The sequence below is a fragment of the Mesoplodon bidens genome, assembly GCF_964165515.1.
Source record: "Mesoplodon bidens genome assembly, chromosome: 19".
NCBI classification, from domain to species: Eukaryota; Metazoa; Chordata; class Mammalia; order Artiodactyla; family Ziphiidae; genus Mesoplodon; species Mesoplodon bidens.
This window is the reverse complement of record NC_138179.1, coordinates 20,466,699-20,489,329: the sequence shown is the minus strand read 5'-3', so window position 1 is coordinate 20,489,329 and position 22,631 is coordinate 20,466,699. Positions and strand designations below refer to the sequence as shown.

The following is a 22,631-nucleotide window of genomic DNA, read 5'->3' as shown; positions in this document are numbered from 1 at the left end:
ATCTCCATTTCAGCTAAACCAGTCAAGAGTGAACCAGAAGGTCTAGGCAGGAGCCGTCTGCACTTACCTCACCGCATTATTTCTCTAGGTGCAGTTAGAGCGGATCCGGCAAGCAGACTCCTTGGAGAGAATCCGGGCAATTCTGAACGATACCAAACTGACAGACATTAACCAACTCCCTGAGACATGACACCCTCATGGCAGGACTCTAGCCTGCACTTTGGGTTTTTAACTCATCTTTAGAGCAACATTAATTATTTAACTCTTAACTGAAGAAGAAGTCACACAGAGAAAAAGGAAGACTGCAGAAATGCTTAATTCTAGTGGGGAGACTGTGCAGCACGGGAGCAGCAAACAGCCAGGGTAATCTGCAGCAAAAAAGACCTTTCAATTGGGAACGCTAGCCAGACTCCAGACCTGATTCCAGGGAGTGTGGGATCAGATTTGGTGATGGAGGAAGTGCTGTTTCCTCGCCTGCTTTAGTCAACATTTCCCTGCCCTACAGCACCGTCCCAGTAGTGTTTGAAATGGCATTTCCTGTTCATAGCTGTTGGAAGAGAGAATTTGTTTCTGTTGTCTAGAGTTCATCAGTAACAGTATTCAGCTAGCAGACAGAGGTGGAGTGTGCCGTATGAATATTTTATATTAAAATATGAAGTTTGAGAGCAGCCCACTGGCTAGTGACTGTATTTCCTAGCTCAGTGTATTTTTTTTTTTTAACCATTTTATCTTGCATTGGAGGACCTTAAATGCTACTGAAACTTGCCTGAGAACCATAAGACGGTGGCAGACAACCAATTCAATTGAATTGGAACCGAACTAATTATGAGGATTTGCAAACTTGGCTGGGGCTATATGCATTGGAAGTTGAGGTTAAAGGAAAAGCACAAGAAACTGTTCGGAAGCACTTTTCCTGCTACCTGGGTAAGTTTCGTGGACTCACAGGTACCAGGGCCAAGCTGAACTGGCACCATCTACTCTTTTGAAAACTGTTTTAGTTTAGTTATTGGATCAGTGGGAAAAATATTAATAAAACAAGCTATGTCTGACAACATCTAGTATAAATTTATAAGTCTGCCGCTTATTTTATTTTCAACTCGAGTCAGTGGGCCTGAGTACGTACTTGTTTCAAAAGTGTCAAATACAAAAATGGTGATAACTAGGTCTGGCAGATACCTATTTTGTATTTTTCTGTTTTAGGCCTGGAGCGTGATAACGCTTATGGTGAAGTTGGGGAAAACCCAGTTAGTTGATCAGTTTGGAAATCTGCTTTGTCATTTCTGTGAGGTTAGGTTCCTTTCCTGTGTGGATAAAGCTTCAATGAACAGGTTGTCTTTGCCGTAGCCTTATGAAGTGTTGCAGAAAGCACAGAATGGATTTATATTCACTGTTTACCTGCAGCACTGTTAGCCAGTGGAAGACTACACTGTTTAATTCATCATACAGATGGTTCAAAAGTAAAACTGTTTTCAAATTTTTGTGATTGGTGTTGTGTAACGGCAGAGTACTTGAAGGAACCATATGGAAATTAAGTGGATTGAGTAGATTGTTTGGCTCACATAAAGCTACAACTTTAATTGTCTTTGTTATAAATGAAGTCATAATGGACTAGCCCTGAAGATCTTTATTTCTGTCTTCCATAGGACAGGACAAGGTAAGGCCTACATACCTCATTCCTTGGGCTATTGCTGTAGTCTTACATTCACGATTATGAATTTTGAAAGTAAACACTAATTATGGAAATAGTGCTATAGGCTTGCATGCATGAAACATTATTTTAATTGGTTTAAAGTCCCTTTGTATAAAGTACTACTCTGTTTCCTTTAAAGGAAACATGTATCCTCATTGAGTTACAGGGAATTTTATTAATTCCAAAAATGCAATCACTTTAAACTATATAAGTGTCAGACTAGTCCCTTGGATAAACTCCAAGCTAATTTGTTTCAGATTATTAAAATTGGCACCATAAGTCAAGATGGATAATTCATAACCTTCCTGAATGAACTGAACTACAACTCCCAGGGAACTGCTTGGCTGAGACTGGGTACCTTGCTGATACTGATGTTTTTCTCCATAAGATGGTACTGGGCCAATAAAATTCATGATGAGGGAACTGTTAGCAGTTTCTACAGTGGCAGATGCAAATTGTTGGAACCCAGTTTTTTGAGAAAAATATGCTAGAAAAACCCAAACTGAGACTAGGTTTTGTTAACAGTCTCTACTTCTGGTATGAAACACTTTTTTAAACTGGGTTTTCTTTCTTTATAAATGGGAAGCTGATTTAGAAGGTAATATTTAAGCCCTTCAAGACAAAAGAAAAGGTCAGCTGGGTTTCACGAGTGTTCCTGTGCTTGTATTCAGTCTGTGTACACGTGTTCTCACGCATGTCTAACCTGATTTACCTCTTACCTGTAACCTACCTTACCATGTGGCTTTTAATTGGCAGTCACTCAGCCATTTCTAGGCAGGTACGGTATTACCTTTCAGAACTCATTGGCAGGTATAAAAATATTACCTAATGCTAAAAGACAAAATCATATACTGTATACCAAGCTATTTGTTTCTCCATTTGAGATCCTACATGTGCACCTCATACCCATTCAGTGACATGTATTGGGACACAGAGCACAGCCGAACTCAGCTCTGAAAGGAAATACTGCCTGTCGAGGAGGTGAGCCAGCAGTGGCCTTGCAATTGTGGATACCGAGTTCTGCTGTGAGCAGATTTCAGGTATAACCATTTGTTAACTGTACTGAAGGCGTGTCCTTAAGAAGAAAGTGTTCAAATTAAAAAAGCTGCTGTCTAGTATACTGTGTGGCCTTTTCCTTTGAGTTCTAGGGTTTTGTCCCTCTTCAGAGTCATATTTCTGGTGCTGCTACTTTAAAATGCAGCTTTTATTCTTGTTCAAATATCAAGAAAACTCAGTAGGGTTCATGGAGGTCTGGCAGCGTGCAGCTGAAAGTCTTGGGTGCTTTTTTTTTCTTTTAAATCCTAGGCCCTTGCTGAATACAATCATATACTTGAACTTGTATATAAACCACATTCCAATTTTTAAATAAAAGCATTTATTCAGTAATTATAAAACAAGTATAAAAAGTGATGAACAACCACACCAAAGTTCATCCTTTAAAATGCCTCTTTATAAATTAGATAACACTACCTGTTCGTTTTACAATGAGTTTAAGCCTTCACTTGTGTTAATTTCAGGTGTGAATCTGTTCCTGGTGGTGTCAGAAGTTTACATGATTTCGGATATCGTTAATTTGCTTCACCATTTCTCTTATGTGCTCACCCCTGTAAAATCATAAAGTTACTCACTCTGGGTAATACAACAAATGAATAAACCATGAATATTGACTTGTTACGAACTTAGTAATACTGAAGTATCTTAGAAGTGCTCTGCTAGAATTAACGGCTTAAGGTTTCAGATGGATAGTGATGGTAATTCATTTAAGGCTAGAGGCAGCAAATACAGTAGTGGAGCTGCTGGAAATATTTTTGAACATATTCACTGGGGAGTACCTTGACCACACAACAAAAGTACAAAGACAGACATCCTTTTTAACCCTCTCACTATACTCATCTATTAAGTCCTTACCTATCACCATCATACACTTCCTGTCCTGGTAATTACTTGACACGCAAATGTCAAGTGGTCTTATCTGGGCAAAGAAAGGTTGATTTTGGCATTTTGCAAAGGAAAAACTACCTCGCACTAATAGCTGATTGGTACTTACTCCTCCTTCAGGATGGACTGAATGCATTTTCGCTGGTAGGCGCTGAGAGTAATGGTGGGCTTCTGAGGACTTAGTACCTTTTCCATCTTTCGTTGTTGATAGTCTTTTTTCATAGTAACCTTAAGTATCAAACAGAACACAGACACTTTAAGCTTTGGTTTGCTATACATTTTCATAGTATCTATTTTAGTCTGCTCTTTTTACATTTTATAAAATTATTTTCTGTAGAAGGAACACTTTAAAAAGTACCAAAGGTAGCCACCTTGTGTCCATTCCTACCTGTTTGATGGCATTGCCCAAATGTCGAAGTTGATCAGGTATCAGCTGTAATTCTTTCTTCATGTCTCTCTCACTGTCAGAGAGAACTGGGAGCTGAGAGTGAAAACTGCGAAGTACTTTTTTCATCCTGTAGAAAAGGTAAGCAAACATCTCAGCTTAAGATCTCAGCTCCTTAGGAGGAACACAGTCCTAACTAAAGCTCCTAATTTAGGAATCTGGTGTCTGTGAAGGAGGCCTCCACAGGATGGGTTTGGGGAAAGCATCCCTGCACTGTCTTCCGTAGAATACACCTCAGAGGGAGTATCTAGCACCCGAGAACTTAATAACACTAGTAGTACCTGACCTGAGTAGGGAACTGAATGTTATACAATTACACAGCCCACTGACCTGGTCATAATATCTTCTTGTTTCTCCTTGGCTTCCTCATATTTGTCAGCTAAGCGCTCGGCCATTTCCCGCAGACTTTTCCTAATGGCATAGAAAGCAAGAGTCTCTAGGGGTGCACCTTGATGGTGAAGCCAACTAATGTGGTTCAGTATCTTAGGGTGAGACACAGTTCCAGTCTAGCTGAACTATTGTTTTTCTCCCTTGTCTTGGCACTTACCTCTCCTCTCGACAATAATTGAGATCTTCTAGTTGTTTCTTTTTTTGGTCACATAACAATTGGACCCTTCAAGAACAAAAAGAAATTTAATCAAAAGCCAGGTCTAGGCCATTATACAGTGTCAGCTACCAGCCAGGGACTGACTGGTATGTGAACAGAGGCTATCCTACCTCCGCTGAATCTCCTCCTTTGCCAGGTCCTGTTTAAGAATGTACTGTTCTCTGAACACCTGGGTGGCTCTGCTGATGAGCTGAAGGCATTCTTCGGGAGGAGGAGCCGTATCTTTTTCAGATGATCTTAAAAAAAAAAAGTTTCTGTCATTACTTTGCTTAGCTGGGTAAAACAACTGAAGACAGACTCATGTCTTTTTACACTTCCTGTTTATCTTTCTCAAATGCCTCCCTATCTTTGTACTCTCTCTCTATTCTCACTAGCTGATTAAATATGCCCTGTGTTTCTTCCAACTCCAACATGGTAAAAAGTATATGAAAACAAATAGCTGAGGACAGGCTGAAGAGTAATTACAAAACAGAGAAGGGAGCCAGTTTTTAAAACTGATACGCCCTAAATTACATACTTCAGAAATGCGGGATTTGCAACACTACGTTGCAGAATGCTTCTAATATGTTTTTCAAAGGAATCCGGGGTTTCAGCCAGAATACGGAGGGGAGACTCTGCCACTTCAACATCCTCTCGGGTACAAAGCAGGGGAGGAGACACTGGATGGACTGTGCTTCTGCAAAATAAAAGAAAAATAAAATTTACAGTGGAGTTACTTGCTCTAAGTATAGGAAAACCTAAATCACACTTACCCAGAATTCTGAGGATATAAGAAACTATGAAGTGTTACAAATAATCTCAATGGCAATTTCAGAAAGCTTGAAAGATTGTGAACTTTAACAGCATAGCCAGTGACTGACTTTGCAATAATTCAAATCTGAGAGTTTGTTAATAACATTACTTTATAGACAACTTGTATTTCAGAGAGTTGGCAGAAACATGATTTGAAGGTATCTAGCTAACTAATATTTAGAAGTTTTTTTCCCCTTTGGGATTCATGTTTTTATTCTGAAGTGTCCTAGTACGACTAGGTCTTATTTTACTAAAGGTAGGGTAGCATTTTAAAAACACGCTGAGGCAACAGACAAAAAGGCAGTTTTTTGTAGTGATTTTATTACTTTTGTTCAGTCTTGCTAGTTTTTAGTCTCTTGTATAAATATCACAAAATTGATAGTGAATTATTTTCTTTTCCAAATGATGTCACTTCTCAGAGTATGGAAATTCTTCTAAGGACAGTAAATTAATGCCAGTGTTTTGAACTATGTCAATATCTAGAAGCACATGCTTTCAAATGACACCAAGAGACGGGGGGGAAAGGGGTCTAGTGTTCCAGTACTCCAGTGGCTTGTTAGAGACTCCTATTCCTGCATTTATAAAACTCAGAATGACCTCCCAGAGCTGTTGAAAATGGTACTTACAGCTTAATATGGGTTCCTTAAGGAGAACAAGGGTTACAAGTTCAGCTATGTATCACCTTTCTTCCAGAGTCTACATATTCTGTGATGTCCCTATGAGGCTGGCAGAGATGGAGAAACTGGACTTTGAAGTCAGAAAGCCCGGTCTTTGCAGCCCAGTTCTATGTGTTCCCTGTGACTGGCATATACATAACCTCTCTGTCCCTGATCGCTCCTCTACAAAATGAGGATACTGGTGCTATCCTTAGCGCAGGGTTGCTCTGATTGCCAGAGGCTTACTTCTGAGCCTGGCACATAAAGTTTAAAATCATTAAATCAGGGACCTCCCTGGCAGTCCAGTGGTTAAGACTCTGCGCTTCCACTGCAGGGGGCGAGGGTTCGATCCCTGGTCTGGGAGCTCAGATCCCGCATGCCATGTGGCGTGGTTTAAAAAAAAAAAGAAAAATCATTAACTCATATTAATGATGGAGTTCAGTATTTTAGTATTCTTTCCACACTTGGGTAAAGCTCTTAACTCTCCACTAGCTAAAGGAGATGCCAGAAATTATGCCCAAAATAAATCCTTCCAGAGATGGCAGGAGCAACAGAAATAACCCTCCATCCAGCCCTCAAGTCAGAAGCCAAAGCATAAACCATGTTATCTTCAGTCCGGTTACTAAGGACATCTTCCCAGCTTAGATTTCGCAGAATTAACGAGAGCTGCATGGGAATACAAAGGGGGACGTACAGTAAAGGCCTTATGAGGCATTCGTAGTTACTGGTGATGCAGATCATCGTAGGCCCCAGAATGTCAGGGACAATCCAGAATCCTCGAATCGGAGCTGGCTGCCTGAAAAAAAAAAAAAAAACACAGCCATAGTTAAACTACAAAACAGCAAAAGCAGTGGATCCAAAAGCAACGATATGGCTGAGGTTTGTGGCCGCCTCAGGGCTGGGCTGACAGTTGGGTGGGACATGGTATCAGTGCGGTAACCTCAGAGGTGGGGACTTGGAAACCTGTATTACAGCTCTGATCGGCTTGAATAGAGCTGTCGCTCAGCAGCCAGGCGTCGCCTGACTTACAGGTCACGCAGGAGCCCACAGCCTCACTGTGCTCACTGTCATCTCGGCAGTTACCGTGATACGACGAAGCCAATTCTTTACGTGTCGTTCTCCCAACTCGCACGTAAGCTCCAGCTACCTCTGCGTGCCTAGCCGAGCGCCCGGCCCAGATTAGGGGCTCAGAAACTGTTGACTGAATAGTGTCTTTCACACCTTAAAAATTCAGTGCAGGCCAACATCTATGTCACAGGACTTAATTTACTGTGCACAGCACACAGCTCCCTCTCAGTCTTGGTCTACTTCACTGAAGAAAGTGAAAACTGGACCTCAGACAGGAACTGCCTTTCCTGCCAACACGCTCATCCCACCCCCACGGCTCACTTCTGCCCCAGACTGTCGACGCCATCTCCTCTCGCCTCTCCTGAGATTCGCTCCGTCAGCTCTGCAATCACAAAATCTCCCTACTGTCCATTTACCCTCAGCTTATAAACAAGCTGACATCTCTTCCATTCGAAACACTCTCCACTGTAGTTTCAAGCTCTCCTTCACCTATTCCCTCTTCCTTTCCCTTTAGAGCCAGCAGTCTTTCGACAGTAGCCTGCAGTGTTCTCTCTCCTTCCACATCTCTCATTTGCCTTTTTTGCAGGGGAGGGGAATGGTGGTGAGGGGGAGTCAGGGAGGTTAGAAAGAAATTTTCTTCTGCATTTCTAGTGTGAAATCTACATACAGAAGAGCGCACATATACACTCTGTGACCACTATCCAGGCCAAGAATGACGACACTACAGGGGCCTGAGACCTCCCGTATGAACCTCCTGATCACAGCCTTCCACTTGATTTTTATGATACTCATGTTCTCGTTTTGCTCTATAGCTTTCCTATCTATGTATGTATCCATCCCTAAGGAATAGTTTTACCTGTTTTTGAAATGTATATATTACATATACGTATCTGTTATAAATGAGATTTTAGTCTCTCTCTCCCCCACTCACTTTTCACCTGTGCTGTCCGCTCCCACCCACAAAAGCGTTTCTCCGTGGTTCTCGACGAAGCCCCATGTTGCCACATCTGGACACTTCACCGCTCTTCACTGCTTTGCTGTACTTATTTGATGCTGCTCCCCCTGCCTCCTCTCTGAACATCCCCCTCCCTGGCATCCTTCCCCCGGGTTCTCCTTCAGTCTCTCTGGCCGCCTTTTACTCAAGTTTCCTGCCGGGGCTGGGCTCCTCATCCTCCACTCGCTGCTTGTAAGAAAGTGTTGCTCAAGACGCTCCACTCAGGTGTCCTCTACTCACTCTAGGCCCTTTCCTGGGGAACCTTCACCAGAGTCCTGGCTCCGATGCAGACAATTCCCACATCCATACTGTCCTAGCCCAGACCACCCCCAGCTCCAGACCTACGCGTCCAACTGCCTACTGGGCTCCTCCACTTGGATGTCCTTTGGAACAGAAGACTAAGTGTCCCCATTAACCCATCTTGAGTCTTCCCACATCCACTTTCTCCTATGTCCAATTTTTCTGAAGGGTACCACATCTACCATTATCCCGGGTAGAAACCTGGGAGTCACTCTAGATGTTTTCCTTTATTCATCAAATATTTACTGAGTATCTACTAGGCACCCTGTCAGACACTGCGTGTACAGACATAAGGCGACAGTATAAGTATGAAACAGACAGACATGGTCTCTGCCTTCGTGAAACATTTATATTCTAGTAGTGGTGACAGACGTTAAACAAAAATATCAATTTAAGTATGTGCTACAAAGAAAAAGAATAATAGGAGAACCCAAAGGGGTTCTGGGAAATCAAGGGAACCCACTATGAACTGACATTAGATCAGAAAAGAATCAGCAAGTGAAGACTGACTGGGGTTATGACTGGGGATATACCTCCCAGACAGAGGACACAAAACGTGGAATGGCTGTGAGCAGAGGAGAGCTTCTGATGCACAGATACTCTTGGGGTGAAGTATCATGTCTGCATGGGAGTGTAATATACATATATACCTGAATTACTGAAACAATTGTTATCTGTGTTTAGAAGGGAGAGAAAGTCCTTACCTGCATGGCAGTGGCTTCGTACAAAGAATGTGTTCTACAAAGCATTTCTGTTCTGTAGCTAGTTCCTGTAAACTGTCCTTATCTTCTTCATCTACAAAAGAACACAATATGTTAAATAACAAAAGTCTCCAAATTAAAATGCTGACGATATTAGTTAAATGCAGTTAAGTTCTTGTCTCAGACCATTGCTTCTTAAAGGCTATGCCTCTCTGACATAGAAATCTCCTTTCCACAGGGGTCTAGATTTCTGCCTCAAGAAGGAAAGTGGATTTTCCTTGGTCAGAAATGGAGAAATGTTTCATTCAGGAGAACAATCCCAGAAATCATTCCCTTCCATTCTCTTCCTCACCCACACCAATTTTACTTTTATAACAGCTTTTTGAAACGTAATTCACAATACCACACAACTCAACCATTTAAACTGTACCATTCAATGGGTTTTTAGTATATTAAAAGAACTGTACAACCATCACCACAAAAAATTTAGAATATTTTCGTTACCCAAAAAGAAACCCCCATGATACCCATTGGCAATCGCTCCCTAGTTTCTGCCAATTGCCCCAGACCTATGCAACAACCACTAGTCTACTTTCTGTCTCTGTGGACTTGCCTATTCTGGATACTTCATATAAATGGAATCACACAACATGTAGTTATCTGTGACTGGCTTCTTTCACTTAGCATGATGTTTTCAAGGTTCATCCATGTTGGAGCAGTTACCAGTACCTCCTCTTTCTGTTGTTGAATAATATTCCGTTGTATGGCCATACCACATTCTATTTATCTAACTATTTGGCTATTATGAATAATGCTGCTATGAACATTCATTTAGAAATTTTATCCAAGTATGAACATGTTTTCATTTCTCTTGGGTATATACTCTGGAGTAGAACTGCTGGGTCATATGGTAACTCTATGTTTAATCATTTGAGGAACTGCCAGACTGTTTTCCCAAAGTGGCTGCACCATTTTACATTTCCATAAGCAGTGCATGAGTGTCACTATTTTTTCAAACACTTGTAATTGTCTTTTTAAATACTAGCCATTTTAGTGGGTGTGAAGTGGTATCTTGTGGTTTTGTGGTATCTCATTTCCATGACTGAACATGTTTCCATGTACTTATTAGCTATTTGTATATGATCAGTGGAACAATGTCTATTAAAATCCTTTGTCTGTTTAAAACTTTGGGTTATCCTTTTATTACTGAGTTCTAAGAATTCTTTATATACTCTAGACACAAGTCCATTATCAGATATATGATTTGGAAATATTTACTCCCATTCTGTGGGTTGTCTTTAGTGTTTCCTTCTAAGTGTTCTATAGTTTTAGTTCTTATATTTTAGCCTTTGATCAATTTTGAGTTCATTTTTGTGTATGGTGTGAGGTATAGTCCAATTTCTTTCTTTTGCATGTAGATGTACACTTGTCCCAGCACCATTTGTTGAAAAGACTATTCTTTCCCCCATTTAATTGTTCTTTGTTGAAACCAACTGACTGTAAATGTAAAGGTATATTTCTGGACTCTCAATTCTATTCATTGACCTATATGTGTATCCTTATGCCAATATCATGCTATCCTGATTACCATAACTTCGTAAGTTTTGAAGCTGGGAAGTGTGGGTCCTCCAACTTTGTTCCTGTTTTTCAAGACTGTTTTCACTATTCTAGATCATTTGCAATTCCATATGAATTTTAGGATCAACTTGTCAATTTTTTTTTTTTTTTTTTTTTGCGGTCGGTACGCAGGCCTCTCACTGTTGTGGCCTCTCCCGTTGCGGAGCACAGGCTCTGGACGCGCAGGCTCAGCGGCCATGGCTCACGGGCCCAGCCGCTCCGCGGTATGTGGGATCTTCCTGGACCAGGGCATGAACCCGTGTCCCCTGCCTGCATCGGCAGGCGGACTCTCAGCCACTGCGCCACCACGGAAGCCCCAACTTGTCAATTGTTGCAAAGAAGCCAGCTAGGATACTGATAGGAATTACACTGAATTTATGTATCAATCTGGGGAGTACTGCCATCTAACAATATTAAGTTTTCTGAGCCATGCACATGGGATGTTTTTCATTTATTTAGGGTCTTATTTCTTTCAACGTTTTATAGTTTTTTTTTTAATGACTTATTAATTAATTGGCCATCCCATGGAGCATGTAGGATCTTAGTTCCCGGACCAGGGATCGAACCTGTGCCCCCTGCAGTGGAAGCACACAGTCCTAACCACTGGACTGCCATGCCAGGGAATTCCCTGTTTTGTAGTTTTAAGAGTGTGTTTTGCATTTCTTTTGTTAAATTCATTCCTAAGTATTTTATTCATTTAAATGCTATTGTAAATAGAATAGTTTTCTTAATTTCTTTTTAGATTGTTCACTGCTCGTGCACCGAAATAGACCTGATAGGTGTTTACTGATCTTGTATCCTGCAACCTCTCTGAACTCACTTATTAGTTTAAATAGTTTTTCAATGGGCCCCTATGATTAACTGTGTAAAAGATCGTGTCATTGGAGAATATAGTTTTACTTCTTCCTTTCTAATCTGGATACGTTTTATTTTATTTTCTTGGCTAATTTCCCTGTCTAGAACCCCCATTATAATGTTGAATAGAAGTGGCTAGAGCAGACATCCTTTTGTTCCTGATCTTAAGGAGAAAGTGTGGAAGGCAGAAGTTGTATAACAATTAAATCAGATATTTAGCTGAAGACATTTCTAAGCAAAGTGCTGAAGATGTGGTCTGATTTCTTCTTGCTGATTACAGTATAATGTGAGGAAAATATAATTGAGGTAAGAACTGTTAAACAAAATGGAACAAGGACTTGATGATCTAGGAAATCTTCAGCCTATGTGGATGGCAAAAGATGCTAAAATTAAGAGAGTCACCTTCCGGACACATGTTTTAGAGAAAAAGCCACTGGTGTGACTGTTCAGTCTTTTGCTAATACCTCAGAAAGATCAAAAGGTCAGAATATTCAGTCACACAGAAGGTTCTTTGACGAGATTAAGAGCATGACTTAGATCCTTCAGGTCTCAGAAGCCAAAAATAGAGGTGGGATTATATAGGGAAGATAGTGGATGAACCTCTACTATAGTGACTCCTCATGATATACACAGGAGACCCAAAAAGTTCTTGAGAATTTTATACCCACAGAAATACCACTGGCTTGAACTGAAAGGGTCAGAGGATGAGAGAAGGCTATTCCACCCTCAAAATTCTATAGACAGAAAACAGGCTAATAAAACTACTCAACTACAAAAAAATACTATCTTTCCTGAAAAATGAAGGATTACTCAGAGGGCAGAGCTACAAGCCCAGAGGATTATCGCCATGCCTTGAAACACAATGGAATTTAGATTTTTACATTTCTTGGAACCTATGGTTCCTTTTTCCATTCCATTTTCTCCCCTTTTGAACTAGAGTATCTATAAGTGATACCTATGCCTGCCCCACATTGTGTTCTAGGAGCAGACAACTGTTTTCTCGTTTCATAGGTCCACAGATAGTAATTTTGCCCTAGGGTGATTATACTTAAGAGTCTAACTATAATTGATTTAAATGATTTAGATGATGACATTGCAGTACATTTGAGCTCAGGACTTTTAGATGAGATTATGAACTTTGTGTGGCTGTAGGGACAATGTATTTTGTCAGATGTGAATGTTCAGGGGCCCCAGGTGGAATGGAGTAGGCAAAACAATGGACTCCCCAAAGATGTCTGTGTTTTAATCCCTGGAACTGGGAGAATATGCTAGACTACATGGTAAAGGGGAGTAAAGATTGCATATGGAATTAAAGTTGTCTATCAGGGCTTCCCTGGCGGCTCAGTGGTTAAGAATTCGCCTGCCAATGCAGGGGACACAGGTTTGAGCCCTGGTCCAGGAAGATCCCACATGCCATGGAGCAACTAAGCCCGTGTGCCACAACTACTGAGCCTGCGCTCTAGAGCCCGCGAGCCACAGCTACTGAGCCCGTGTGCTGCAACTACTGAAGCCTGCGCGCCTAGAGCCTGTGCTCCGCAATAAGAGAAGCCACCGCAATGAGAAGTTCGCGCACTGCAACAAAGAGTAGCCTCCACTTGCCACAACTAGAGAAAGCCCGCGCGTAGCAACGAAGACCTAACGCAGCCAAAAATAAATAAATTAAAAAAAAAAAGTTGGGGGCTTCCCTGGTGGCGCAGTGGTTGAGAGTCCGCCTGCCGATGCAGGGGACACGGGTTCGTTCCCCGATCCGGGAAGGTCCCACATGCCGTGGAGTTGCTGGGCCCGTGAGCCATGGCCGCTGAGCCTGCGCTCCGCAACGGGAGAGGCCACAACAGTGAGAGGCCCACGTACCGCAAAAGAAAAAAAAAAAAAAGTGAAAGAGGAGAGGGGCTTCCCTGGTGGTCCAGTGGGTAAGACTCCATGCTCCCAATGCAGGGGGCCTGGGTTTGATCCCTGGTCGGGGAACTAGATCCCGCATGCATGCCGAAACTGAGAGTTCGCATGCTGCAACAAATAAGTCCACATGCTGCAACTAAAGATCCCGCATGCCATAAGGAAGATCCCACGTGCCTGCAACTAAGACCCGGCATAGCCAAAATAAATAAATATTTTAAAAAAAAGTGAAAGAGGAAAGCAGAAAAGTCAGGGTTATACAAGGTGAGAAAGATTCAACTTTGTCCCACATTGCTGGCTTTGAAGATGGAGGAAGGGGACTAGAAGCAAAGGAAGGCAGTAGAAGCTGGAAAAGGGTAGGAAATGGATTTTCCCTTAGAGCCTCCAGAAAGGAACACTGCTTTGTCTAGTGAGATCATTCTAGGACTTCAAACCTACAGAACTCTAAGATAATAGATTTGTGTTGTTTAAAGACACTAAGTTTGTAGTAATTTACTACAGCTGCAATATTCTAGTACAGAAAGCACTTGGTCTTTTTCTGTTAAGTATATTATTAGCTGTGGGTTTTTCATAGATACCCTTTTTCAGTCTGAGGCAGTTCTTTTCTGTTACTAGTTTATTTAGTGTTTTTAACGTGAAAGGCTGTTGCATTTTCCTAAATGCTTTTTCTGTATCTGTTGAGATGATCATACAGTTTTTGTCCTTTATTCTATTTTTTTTTTGTTGGGGTGGGGGATGGCCCTGCCGTGCGGCTTGCAGGATCTTAGTTCCCGGCCCAGGGATTGAGAACCTGGGCCCCGGCAGTGAAAGCGCCGAGTCCTAACCACTGGACTGCCAGGGAGCTCCCCTTTATTCTGTTGATGTGGTATAATGTTGATATATCAACTGATTCCTCAATGTTAAAGTAACCTCGCATCCCTCGGATAAATCCCACTTAGTAGTGGTGTATAATCCTTTTTATATGTTGCTGGGTTTGGTTTGTTAGTATTCTGTTGAGGATTTTTTACATCTATATTCATAAGAGGTATTCGTCTCTAGTTTTCCTTTCTTGGATGTCCTTGTCTGGTTTTGGTGTTGTGGTAATACTATCTTCATAGAATGATCAGGGAAGTGTTTTCTATTTTTTGTAAGAGTTTATGAAGAACTGGTATTAATGCTTCAAATATGAAGTCACGTTGTCCTGAACTTTTCTTTTTGGGTAGTTTTTGATTACTGATTCAATCTCTTTACTTGTTATATATACGTCTATTCAAATTCTCTATTTCTTTTCGAGTCAGTTTTGGTAATTTGTGTCTTTCTAGGAATCTGTCCATTTCATCTGCGTTATCTAACTGGCATACAATTGTTCTTGACATTCCCTTATAATCTTTTATTCTTGGTATATCATTATAATCTTGTATTTCTGTAAGGTCAGCAGGAATATCCCCACTTTCATTTCTAATTAATTTGAGTCTTTTTTATTTCTTGGTCAGTTTACCTATAGGTTTGTCAATTTTGTTAATCTTTTCAAAGAACTATCTTTTGGTATAATTTATTTTCTCTATAATATTTCTGTTCCAAACTACTTTTTGATAGAATCTGTGAAACATACTGAAAAGTGCAAAAACTCACCTGATCCAAGAAATCTGTGAAGTTTTTGAATCCAAGTTAGCCCAACACTATGTACACCAGCTTCATGAGTACAGTGATATCTTGAGGGACACTTGGGATCTGCAGATGGAATCATTAATGATATAAAGGAAGCCATTAGAAAACAGACAGTTCACCTGAGCAGGCCGCAAACATATCTGTTGATGGAAGTGATGCAAGGTCTACAGGACCTTCATACTGTGGCACTATGTCAGGGGTTTGGGAATTTAAAAATCTGACTTCAGTTTTCAAATACATTTTAAAAGTATAATTAACAAACACAATTCAAATATGTTATTTTCTAAATATTAATACAGAGTTCACCAAACATTAACACTTGCTGTCAGGTAACTCACTTATGCCTTTCTGTCCACCTCCATGCATTTATTTACGGTTCTTCAAAATAAAATGGTAAGAAAGGCTGTAGTTCTGTAGGAAACCTATGCTTGCACGCATCTATTTACAGGAAACTGTTGAAGCCACTGCACTCCTACAGCACAGGTACTAGAAAGACTTCAGCACAGCTACTTAGTGAACAGTCCTGTCATAGATGGTAAGTCAGGTGTAAAATGTGAAGTTTTACTTGTCTTGATGATGTTGACTTACAGATAGTTAAGTTTTAGATAGAATTTTTGTATTTATATTTATACCAAGAAATATGAGCAGTTGTTACATAATTTTAATGAAAATGTCTGTATTTCCATGGAGCCCTAGTTATCAGTAAGACTATCGTGAAACTAAAAGATGAACTCTTGAATACTTAATTTATAAATATTTATCTGTGACTCATGATTTTTAAAACATTAAACAACCAAAACAAGATACAGAAATAATGTCTATACTAAAGCTGATTTAAGATGGCAACTGTCATCCATAAGCCCCTAAACCAAAATTTTCTTTTATCTAACGGCCTCATTTTCTTACTGCTGACTTTATAGTAAGTGAATGTTATAGTATTTTCATCTGTTTTATATGTTGGGGTTCTGCATAACACCTCGGAAAATAGCATTATGCTATAAAAAGTTTAAAAAAAAAACTCCTGGCAATCTCCATGGTAATCATCTCTCTGAACAATAAAGTACTGAACAGTTTCTTTTCATTTGCCCACACCTGAGACTTAATTTAAGGCTCAAATCATCTCATTAGGTCTCCCAGTGTTTAAAATGGCTTTTCAAAATGTGTCTGTGGTGCTGAAGTCAACAGAAAAACCTTAATATTGGGATGTGACAGAAATCTGTTATGAAAAAGGCAACATTAGTAACTGAAGTAGGAAGTTTGCTAGACACCCCTGACAAGTTATATGGTAGCCATTCACTTATGTCATTAAAAATCTGGGTATGTTTCAGGTATTGTAATATGCCTTAAGTACAAATATGAATCAGTCAAAAATTTATTAGTTTCACATATGAAAATGTTCTCTCTTATTCAAAGAATCAAGATAAAAAAGCCTACAATTAAGATTTCCCAAAAACATAGGAACCTTTATAAGAAAATCAATTAGTTTATGTCACTTTATCTCACTAGGTCTCAGATTTCCCAAAAACATATGTATCTTTATAAGGAAACCAATTAGTTTATGTCACTTTATCTCACTAGGTCTCAATTTCCTCATATATAAAGCAAAGTTCTGAGACTTAGTATTTAGACTGTATCCGTCCAAACACTGTTCAATTAGACATGCCCAGTGAATCCTCTTTGCTGGTTTATTATATAAGGACTACTATGCCCTTAAATGTTTTTTTTTTTCTTTCTTATTTTTGCGGTACGCGGGCCTCTCACTGCTGGGGCCTCTCCCGTTGCGGAGCACAGGCTCCGGACGTGCAGGCTCAGCGGCCATGGCTCACATGCCCAGCCGCTCTGCGGCATGTGGGATCTTCCCAGACCAGGGCACGAACCCGTGTCCCCTGCATTGGCAGGCGGACTCTCAACCTCTGCGCCACCAGAGAAGCCCCCCTTAAATGTTTTGACTACACTTTAGTACAGAGTTGAAGCCATTATTACCAAACCCAGGCAAACTGGCTAATAGGACTGTAGGCAGATTAAGTCAGGCTGCTACAAGATTGAACTCCCTTTCTCTGGACTGGAGAGACGAAAACTATGAAAGGTACACCCAATTATTCCGACTGAGTAAGCTTTTGTTCCTCATTCTTCACAGGGAGGAAGACTAGATCCTAGAGGAGACTCTGAGAAACTGCTGAGGGGCAAATAGGATTATAGGATTTTTATGTCAGAAAGAACCTTAGAGATCATCTGATGTTATCCCTATTATCTTTCTGTGAGAAGTTGAATAAATGTCTGATACTACAGAGCCTATTAATGTTAGAGCTATAACGAAAACCTAGGACACTCCAGACTCCTAGTTACAAACTCCTTCCACTGAGCCACGCTGAGTCTGGACAACACACAGAACACACTGATTGTCTCAGCAGTTTATCCAAGAGCTCCCTAGATGAACAGACATAAGTTGCCAGAAGGATCTGGTGCCAACCCAGGTAAGTTAAAGCAAAGGGAAAAAAGATAAAAAGGAAACATTCAAAGACGCGGAGATCACCTTCCTCCCCACAGATACACCAGAAATACAGCTACACGTGGAACAACTCCTACTGAACGCTGGCAGAGGACCACAGACCTCCCAAAAGGCAAGAAACTCCCCACGTACCTGGGTAGGGCAAAAGAAAAAAGAATAAACAGAGAAAAAAGGATAGGGACAGGACCTGCACCAGTGGGAGGGAGCCGTGAAGGAGGAAAGGTTTCCACACACTAGGAAGCCCCTTCGCGGGCAGAGACTGTGGGTGGCAGAGGGGGAAAGCTTCCGAGTCACGGAGGAGAGCACAGCAAGAGGGGTGCAGAGGGCAAAGCGGAGAGATTCCCGCACAGAGGATCGGTGCCGACTGGCACTCATCAGCCTGAGAGGCTTGTCTGCTCGGCCGCTGGGGTGGGCGGGGCTGGGAGCTGAGGCTCGGGCTTCGGAGGTCGGAGCGCAGGGAGAGGACTGGGGCTGGCGGCGTGAACACAGCCTGAACGGGCTAATGCGCCACAGCTAGCTGGGAGGAAGTCCGGGAAAAAGTCTGGAGCTGCCGAAGAGGCAAGAGACTTTTTCTTCCCTCTTTGTTTCCTGGTGCGCAAGGAGAGGGGATTAACAGCGCTGCTTAAAGGAGCTCCAGAGATGGGCGCGAGCCTCGGCTGAAAGCGCGAACCCCAGAGACGGGCGTGGGACGCTGGGGCTGCTGCTGCTGCCGCCACGAGGCCTGTATGCGAGCGCAGGTCACTGTCCACGCCCCCTCCCTGGGGCCTGTGCAGCCCGTCACTGCCGGGGTCCCGGGATCCAGAGACGGCTTCCCTGGGAGAGCGCACGGCGCGCCTCGGGCTGGTGCAACGTCACGCCGGCCTCTGCCGCTGCAGGCTCGCCCCGCACTCCGTGCCCCTCCCTCCCTCCCGGCCTGAGTGAGCCAGAGTCCCCGAAGCGGCTGCTCCTTTAACCCCGTCCTGTCTGAGCGGAAGAACAGACGCCCTCCGGCGACCTACACGCAGAGGCGGGGTCAAATCCAAAGCTGAGACCCGGGAGCTGTGAGAACAAAGAAGAGAAAGGGAAATCTCTCCCAGCAGCCTCAGAAGCAGCGGATTAAAGCTCCACAATCAACTTGATGTACCCTGCATCTGTGGAATTCATGAATAGACAACGAATCATCCCAAATTGAGTAGTCTGAGCCGTGTGGATGAAAGGTCCTTGGTGCTGCAGCCAGGAGTCAGTGCTGTGCCTCTGAGGTAGGAGAGCCAACTTCAGGACACTGGTCCACAAGAGACCTCCCAGCTCCACATAATATCAAACGGCGAAAATCTTCCGAGATCTACATCTCAACACCAGCACCCAGCTTCACTCAACGACCAGCAAGCTACAGTGCTGGACACCCTATGCCAAACAACTAGCAAGACAGGAACACAACGCCACCCATTAGCAGAGAGGCTGCCTAAAATCATAAAAAGTCCACAGACACCCCAAAACACACCACCAGACGTGGACCTGCCCACCAGAAAGACAAGATCCAGCCTCATCCACCAGAACACAGGCACTAGTCCCCTCCACCAGGAAGCCTACACAACCCACTGAACCAACCTTAGCCACTGGGGACAGACACCAAAAACAACGGGAACTACGAACCTGCAGCCTGCAAAAAGGAGACCCCAAACACAGTAAGATAAGCAAAATGAGAAGACAGAAAAACACACAGCAGGAGAAGGAGCAAGATAAAAACCCACCAGACCTAACAAATGAAGAGGAAATAGGCAGTCTACCTGAAAAAGAATTCAGAATAATGATAGTAAAGATGATCCAAGATTCTATTTCCAAGATCCAAAATCTTGGAAGTAGAATAGACAAAATGCAAGAAACAGTTAACAAGGACCTAGAAGAGCTAAAGATGAAACAAGCAACGATGAACAACACAATAAATGAAATTAAAAATACTCTAGATGGGATCAATAGCAGAATAACTGAGGCAGAAGAACGGATAAGAGACGTGGAAGATAAAATAGTGGAAATAACTGCTGCAGAGCAGAATAAAGAAAAAAGAATGAAAAGAACTGAGGACAGTCTCAGAGACCTCTGGGACAACATTAAATGCACCAACATTCGAATTATAGGGGTTCCAGAAGAAGAAGAGAAAAAGAAAGGGACTGAGAAAATACTTGAAGAGATTATAGTTGAAAACTTCCCTCATATGGGAAAGGAAATAGTTAATCAAGTCCAGGAGGCATAGAGAGTCCCATACAGGATAAATCCAAGGAGAAATACGCCAAGACACATATTAATCAAACTGTCAAAAATTAAACACAAAGAAATCATATTAAAAGCAGCAAGGGAAAAACAACAAATAACACACAAGGGAATCCCCATAAGGTTAACAGCTGATCTTTCAGCAGAAACTCTGCAAGCCAGAAGGGACTGGCAGGACATATTTAAAGTGATGAAGGAGAACAACCTGCAACCAAGATTACTCTACCCAGCAAGGATCTCATTCAGATTTGATGGAGAAATTAAAACGTTTACAGACAAGCAAAAGCTGAGAGAGTTCAGCACCACCAAACCAGCTTTACAACAAATGCTAAAGGAACTTCTCTAGGCAAGAAACACAACAGAAGGAAAAGACCTTCAATAACGAACCCAAAACAATTAAGAAAATGGGAATAGGAACATACATATCGATAATTACCTTAAATGTAAATGGACTAAATGCTCCCACCAAAAGACACAGATTGGCTGAATGGATACAAAAACAAGACCCATATATTTGCTGTCTACAAGAGACCCACTTCAGACCTAGAGACACATACAGACTGAAAGTAAGGGGATGGAAAAAGATATTCCATGCAAATGGAAACCAAAAGAAAGCTGGAGTAGCAATTCTCATATCAGACAAAATAGACTTTAAAATAAAGACTACTAGAAGAGACAAAGAAGGACACTACATAATGATCAAGGGATCGATCCAAGAAGAAGATATAACAATTGTAAATATTTATGCACCCAACATAGGAGCACCTCAATACATAAGGCAAATACTAACAGCCATAAAAGGGGAAATGGACAATAACACATTCATAGTAGGGGACATTAACACCCCACTTTCACCAATGGACGGATCATCCAAAATGAAAATAAATAAGGAAACACAAGCTTTAAATGATACATTAAACAAGATGGACTTAATTGATATTTATAGGACATTCCATCCAAAAACAACAGAATACACATTTTTCTCAAGTGCTCATGGAACATTCTCCAGGATAGATTATATCTTGGGTCCCAAATCAAGCCTTGGTAAATTTAAGAAAATTGAAATTGTATCAAGTATCTTTTCTGACCACAATGCTATGAGACTAGATATCAATTACAGGAAAAGATCTGTAAAAAATACAAACACATGGAGGCTAAACAATACACTACTTAATAACGAAGTGATCACTGAAGAAATCAAAGAAGAAATAAAAAAATACCTAGAAACAAATGACAATGGAGACACGACGACCCAAAACCTGTGGGATGCAGCAAAGGCAGTTCTAAGAGGGAAGTTTACAGCAATACAATCCTACCTTAAGAAACAGGAAACATCTCGAATAAACAACCTAACCTTGCATCTAAAGCAATTAGAGAAAGAAGAACAAAAACACCCCAGTTAGCAGAAGGAAAGAAATCATAAAAATCAGATCAGAAATAAATGAAAAAGAAATGAAGGAAACGATAGCAAAGATCAATAAAACTAAAAGCTGGTTCTTTGAGAAGATAAACAAAATTGGTAAACCATTAGCCAGACTCATCAAGAAAAAAAGGGAGAAGACTCAAATCAATAGAATTAGAAATGAAAAAGGAGAAGTAACAACTGACACTGCAGAAATACAAAAGATCATGAGAAATTACTAAAAGAAACTCTATGCCAATAAAATGGACAACCTGGAAGAAATGGACAAATTCTTAGAAATGCACAACCTGCCAAGACTGAATCAGGAAGAAATAGAAAATATGAACGGACCAATCACAAGCACTGAAATTGAAACTGTGATAAAAAATCTTCCAACAGGGCTTCCCTGGTGGCGCAGTGGTTGAGAATCTGCCTGCTAATGCAGGGGACACGGGTTCGAGCCCTGGTCTGGGAGGATCCCACGTGCCGCGGAGCAACTAGGCCTGTGAGCCACAACTACTGAGCCTGCGCGTCTGGAGCCTGTGCTCCGCAACGAGAGGCCGCGATAGTGAGAGGCCCGCGCACCGCGATGAAGAGTGGCCCCCGCTCGCCACAACTAGAGAAAGCCCTCGCACAGAAATGAAGACCCAAACACAGCCATAAATAAAAATAAAAATAAAAATAAAGAAGAAACAACTTAGACATTTATTAATAGAATAATAAAGGAAATAAATACCCTAATTTAAAAAAAAAAAATCTTCCAACAAACAGAAGCCCAGGACCAGACGGCTTCACAGGCGAATTCTATCAAACACTTAGAGAAGAGCTAACACCTATCCTTCCCAAACTCTTCCAAAATATAGCAGAGGGAGGAACACTCCCAAACTCATTCTAGGAGGCCACCATCACCTTGATACCAAAACCAGACAAGAATGTCACAAAGAAAGAAAACTACAGGCCAATATCACTGATGAACATAGATGCAAAAATCCTCAACAAAATACTAGCAAACAGAATCCAACAGCACATTAAAAGGATCATACACCATGATCAAGTGGGGTTTATTCCAGGAATGCAAGGATTCTTCAATATACGCAAATCAATCAATGTGATACACCATATTAACAAATTGAAGGAAAAAAACATATGTTCATCTCAACAGATGCAGAGAAAGCTTTCGACAAAATTCAACACCCATTTATGATAAAAACCCTGCAGAAAGTAGGCATAGAGGGAACTTTCCTCAACATAATAAAGGCCATATATGACA

General features: G+C 41.5%; 2 protein-coding genes across 3 annotated transcripts in view; one reads left to right on the top strand and one right to left on the bottom strand.

Annotated features, from left to right (window-relative positions):
• The window catches only part of RABEP1 (rabaptin, RAB GTPase binding effector protein 1), a 107,164-nt gene extending 104,209 nt beyond the window's left edge, over positions 1-2,955 (top strand). For both annotated transcript variants that reach the window (XM_081218734.1, XM_081218733.1), the window contains one exon: positions 89-2,955. In XM_081218734.1, coding sequence (XP_081074860.1) covers positions 89-190 — 102 coding nt within the window. In that variant the 3' untranslated portion in view covers positions 191-2,955. The remainder of the gene's footprint in view (positions 1-88) is intronic.
• A 91-nt stretch (positions 2,956-3,046) lies between these two features.
• NUP88 (nucleoporin 88) overlaps positions 3,047-22,631 on the bottom strand; it is a 37,932-nt gene continuing 18,347 nt past the window's right edge. The window contains exons 9-18 of the mRNA XM_081218735.1: positions 15,168-15,266; positions 9,195-9,285; positions 6,823-6,924; positions 5,198-5,356; positions 4,791-4,916; positions 4,621-4,686; positions 4,404-4,484; positions 4,017-4,143; positions 3,738-3,856; positions 3,047-3,294 (exon numbers count right to left, since the gene is read on the bottom strand). Of these exons, the coding sequence (XP_081074861.1) occupies positions 3,231-3,294; positions 3,738-3,856; positions 4,017-4,143; positions 4,404-4,484; positions 4,621-4,686; positions 4,791-4,916; positions 5,198-5,356; positions 6,823-6,924; positions 9,195-9,285; positions 15,168-15,266 (1,034 nt within the window). The 3' untranslated portion in view covers positions 3,047-3,230. The remainder of the gene's footprint in view (positions 3,295-3,737; positions 3,857-4,016; positions 4,144-4,403; positions 4,485-4,620; positions 4,687-4,790; positions 4,917-5,197; positions 5,357-6,822; positions 6,925-9,194; positions 9,286-15,167; positions 15,267-22,631) is intronic.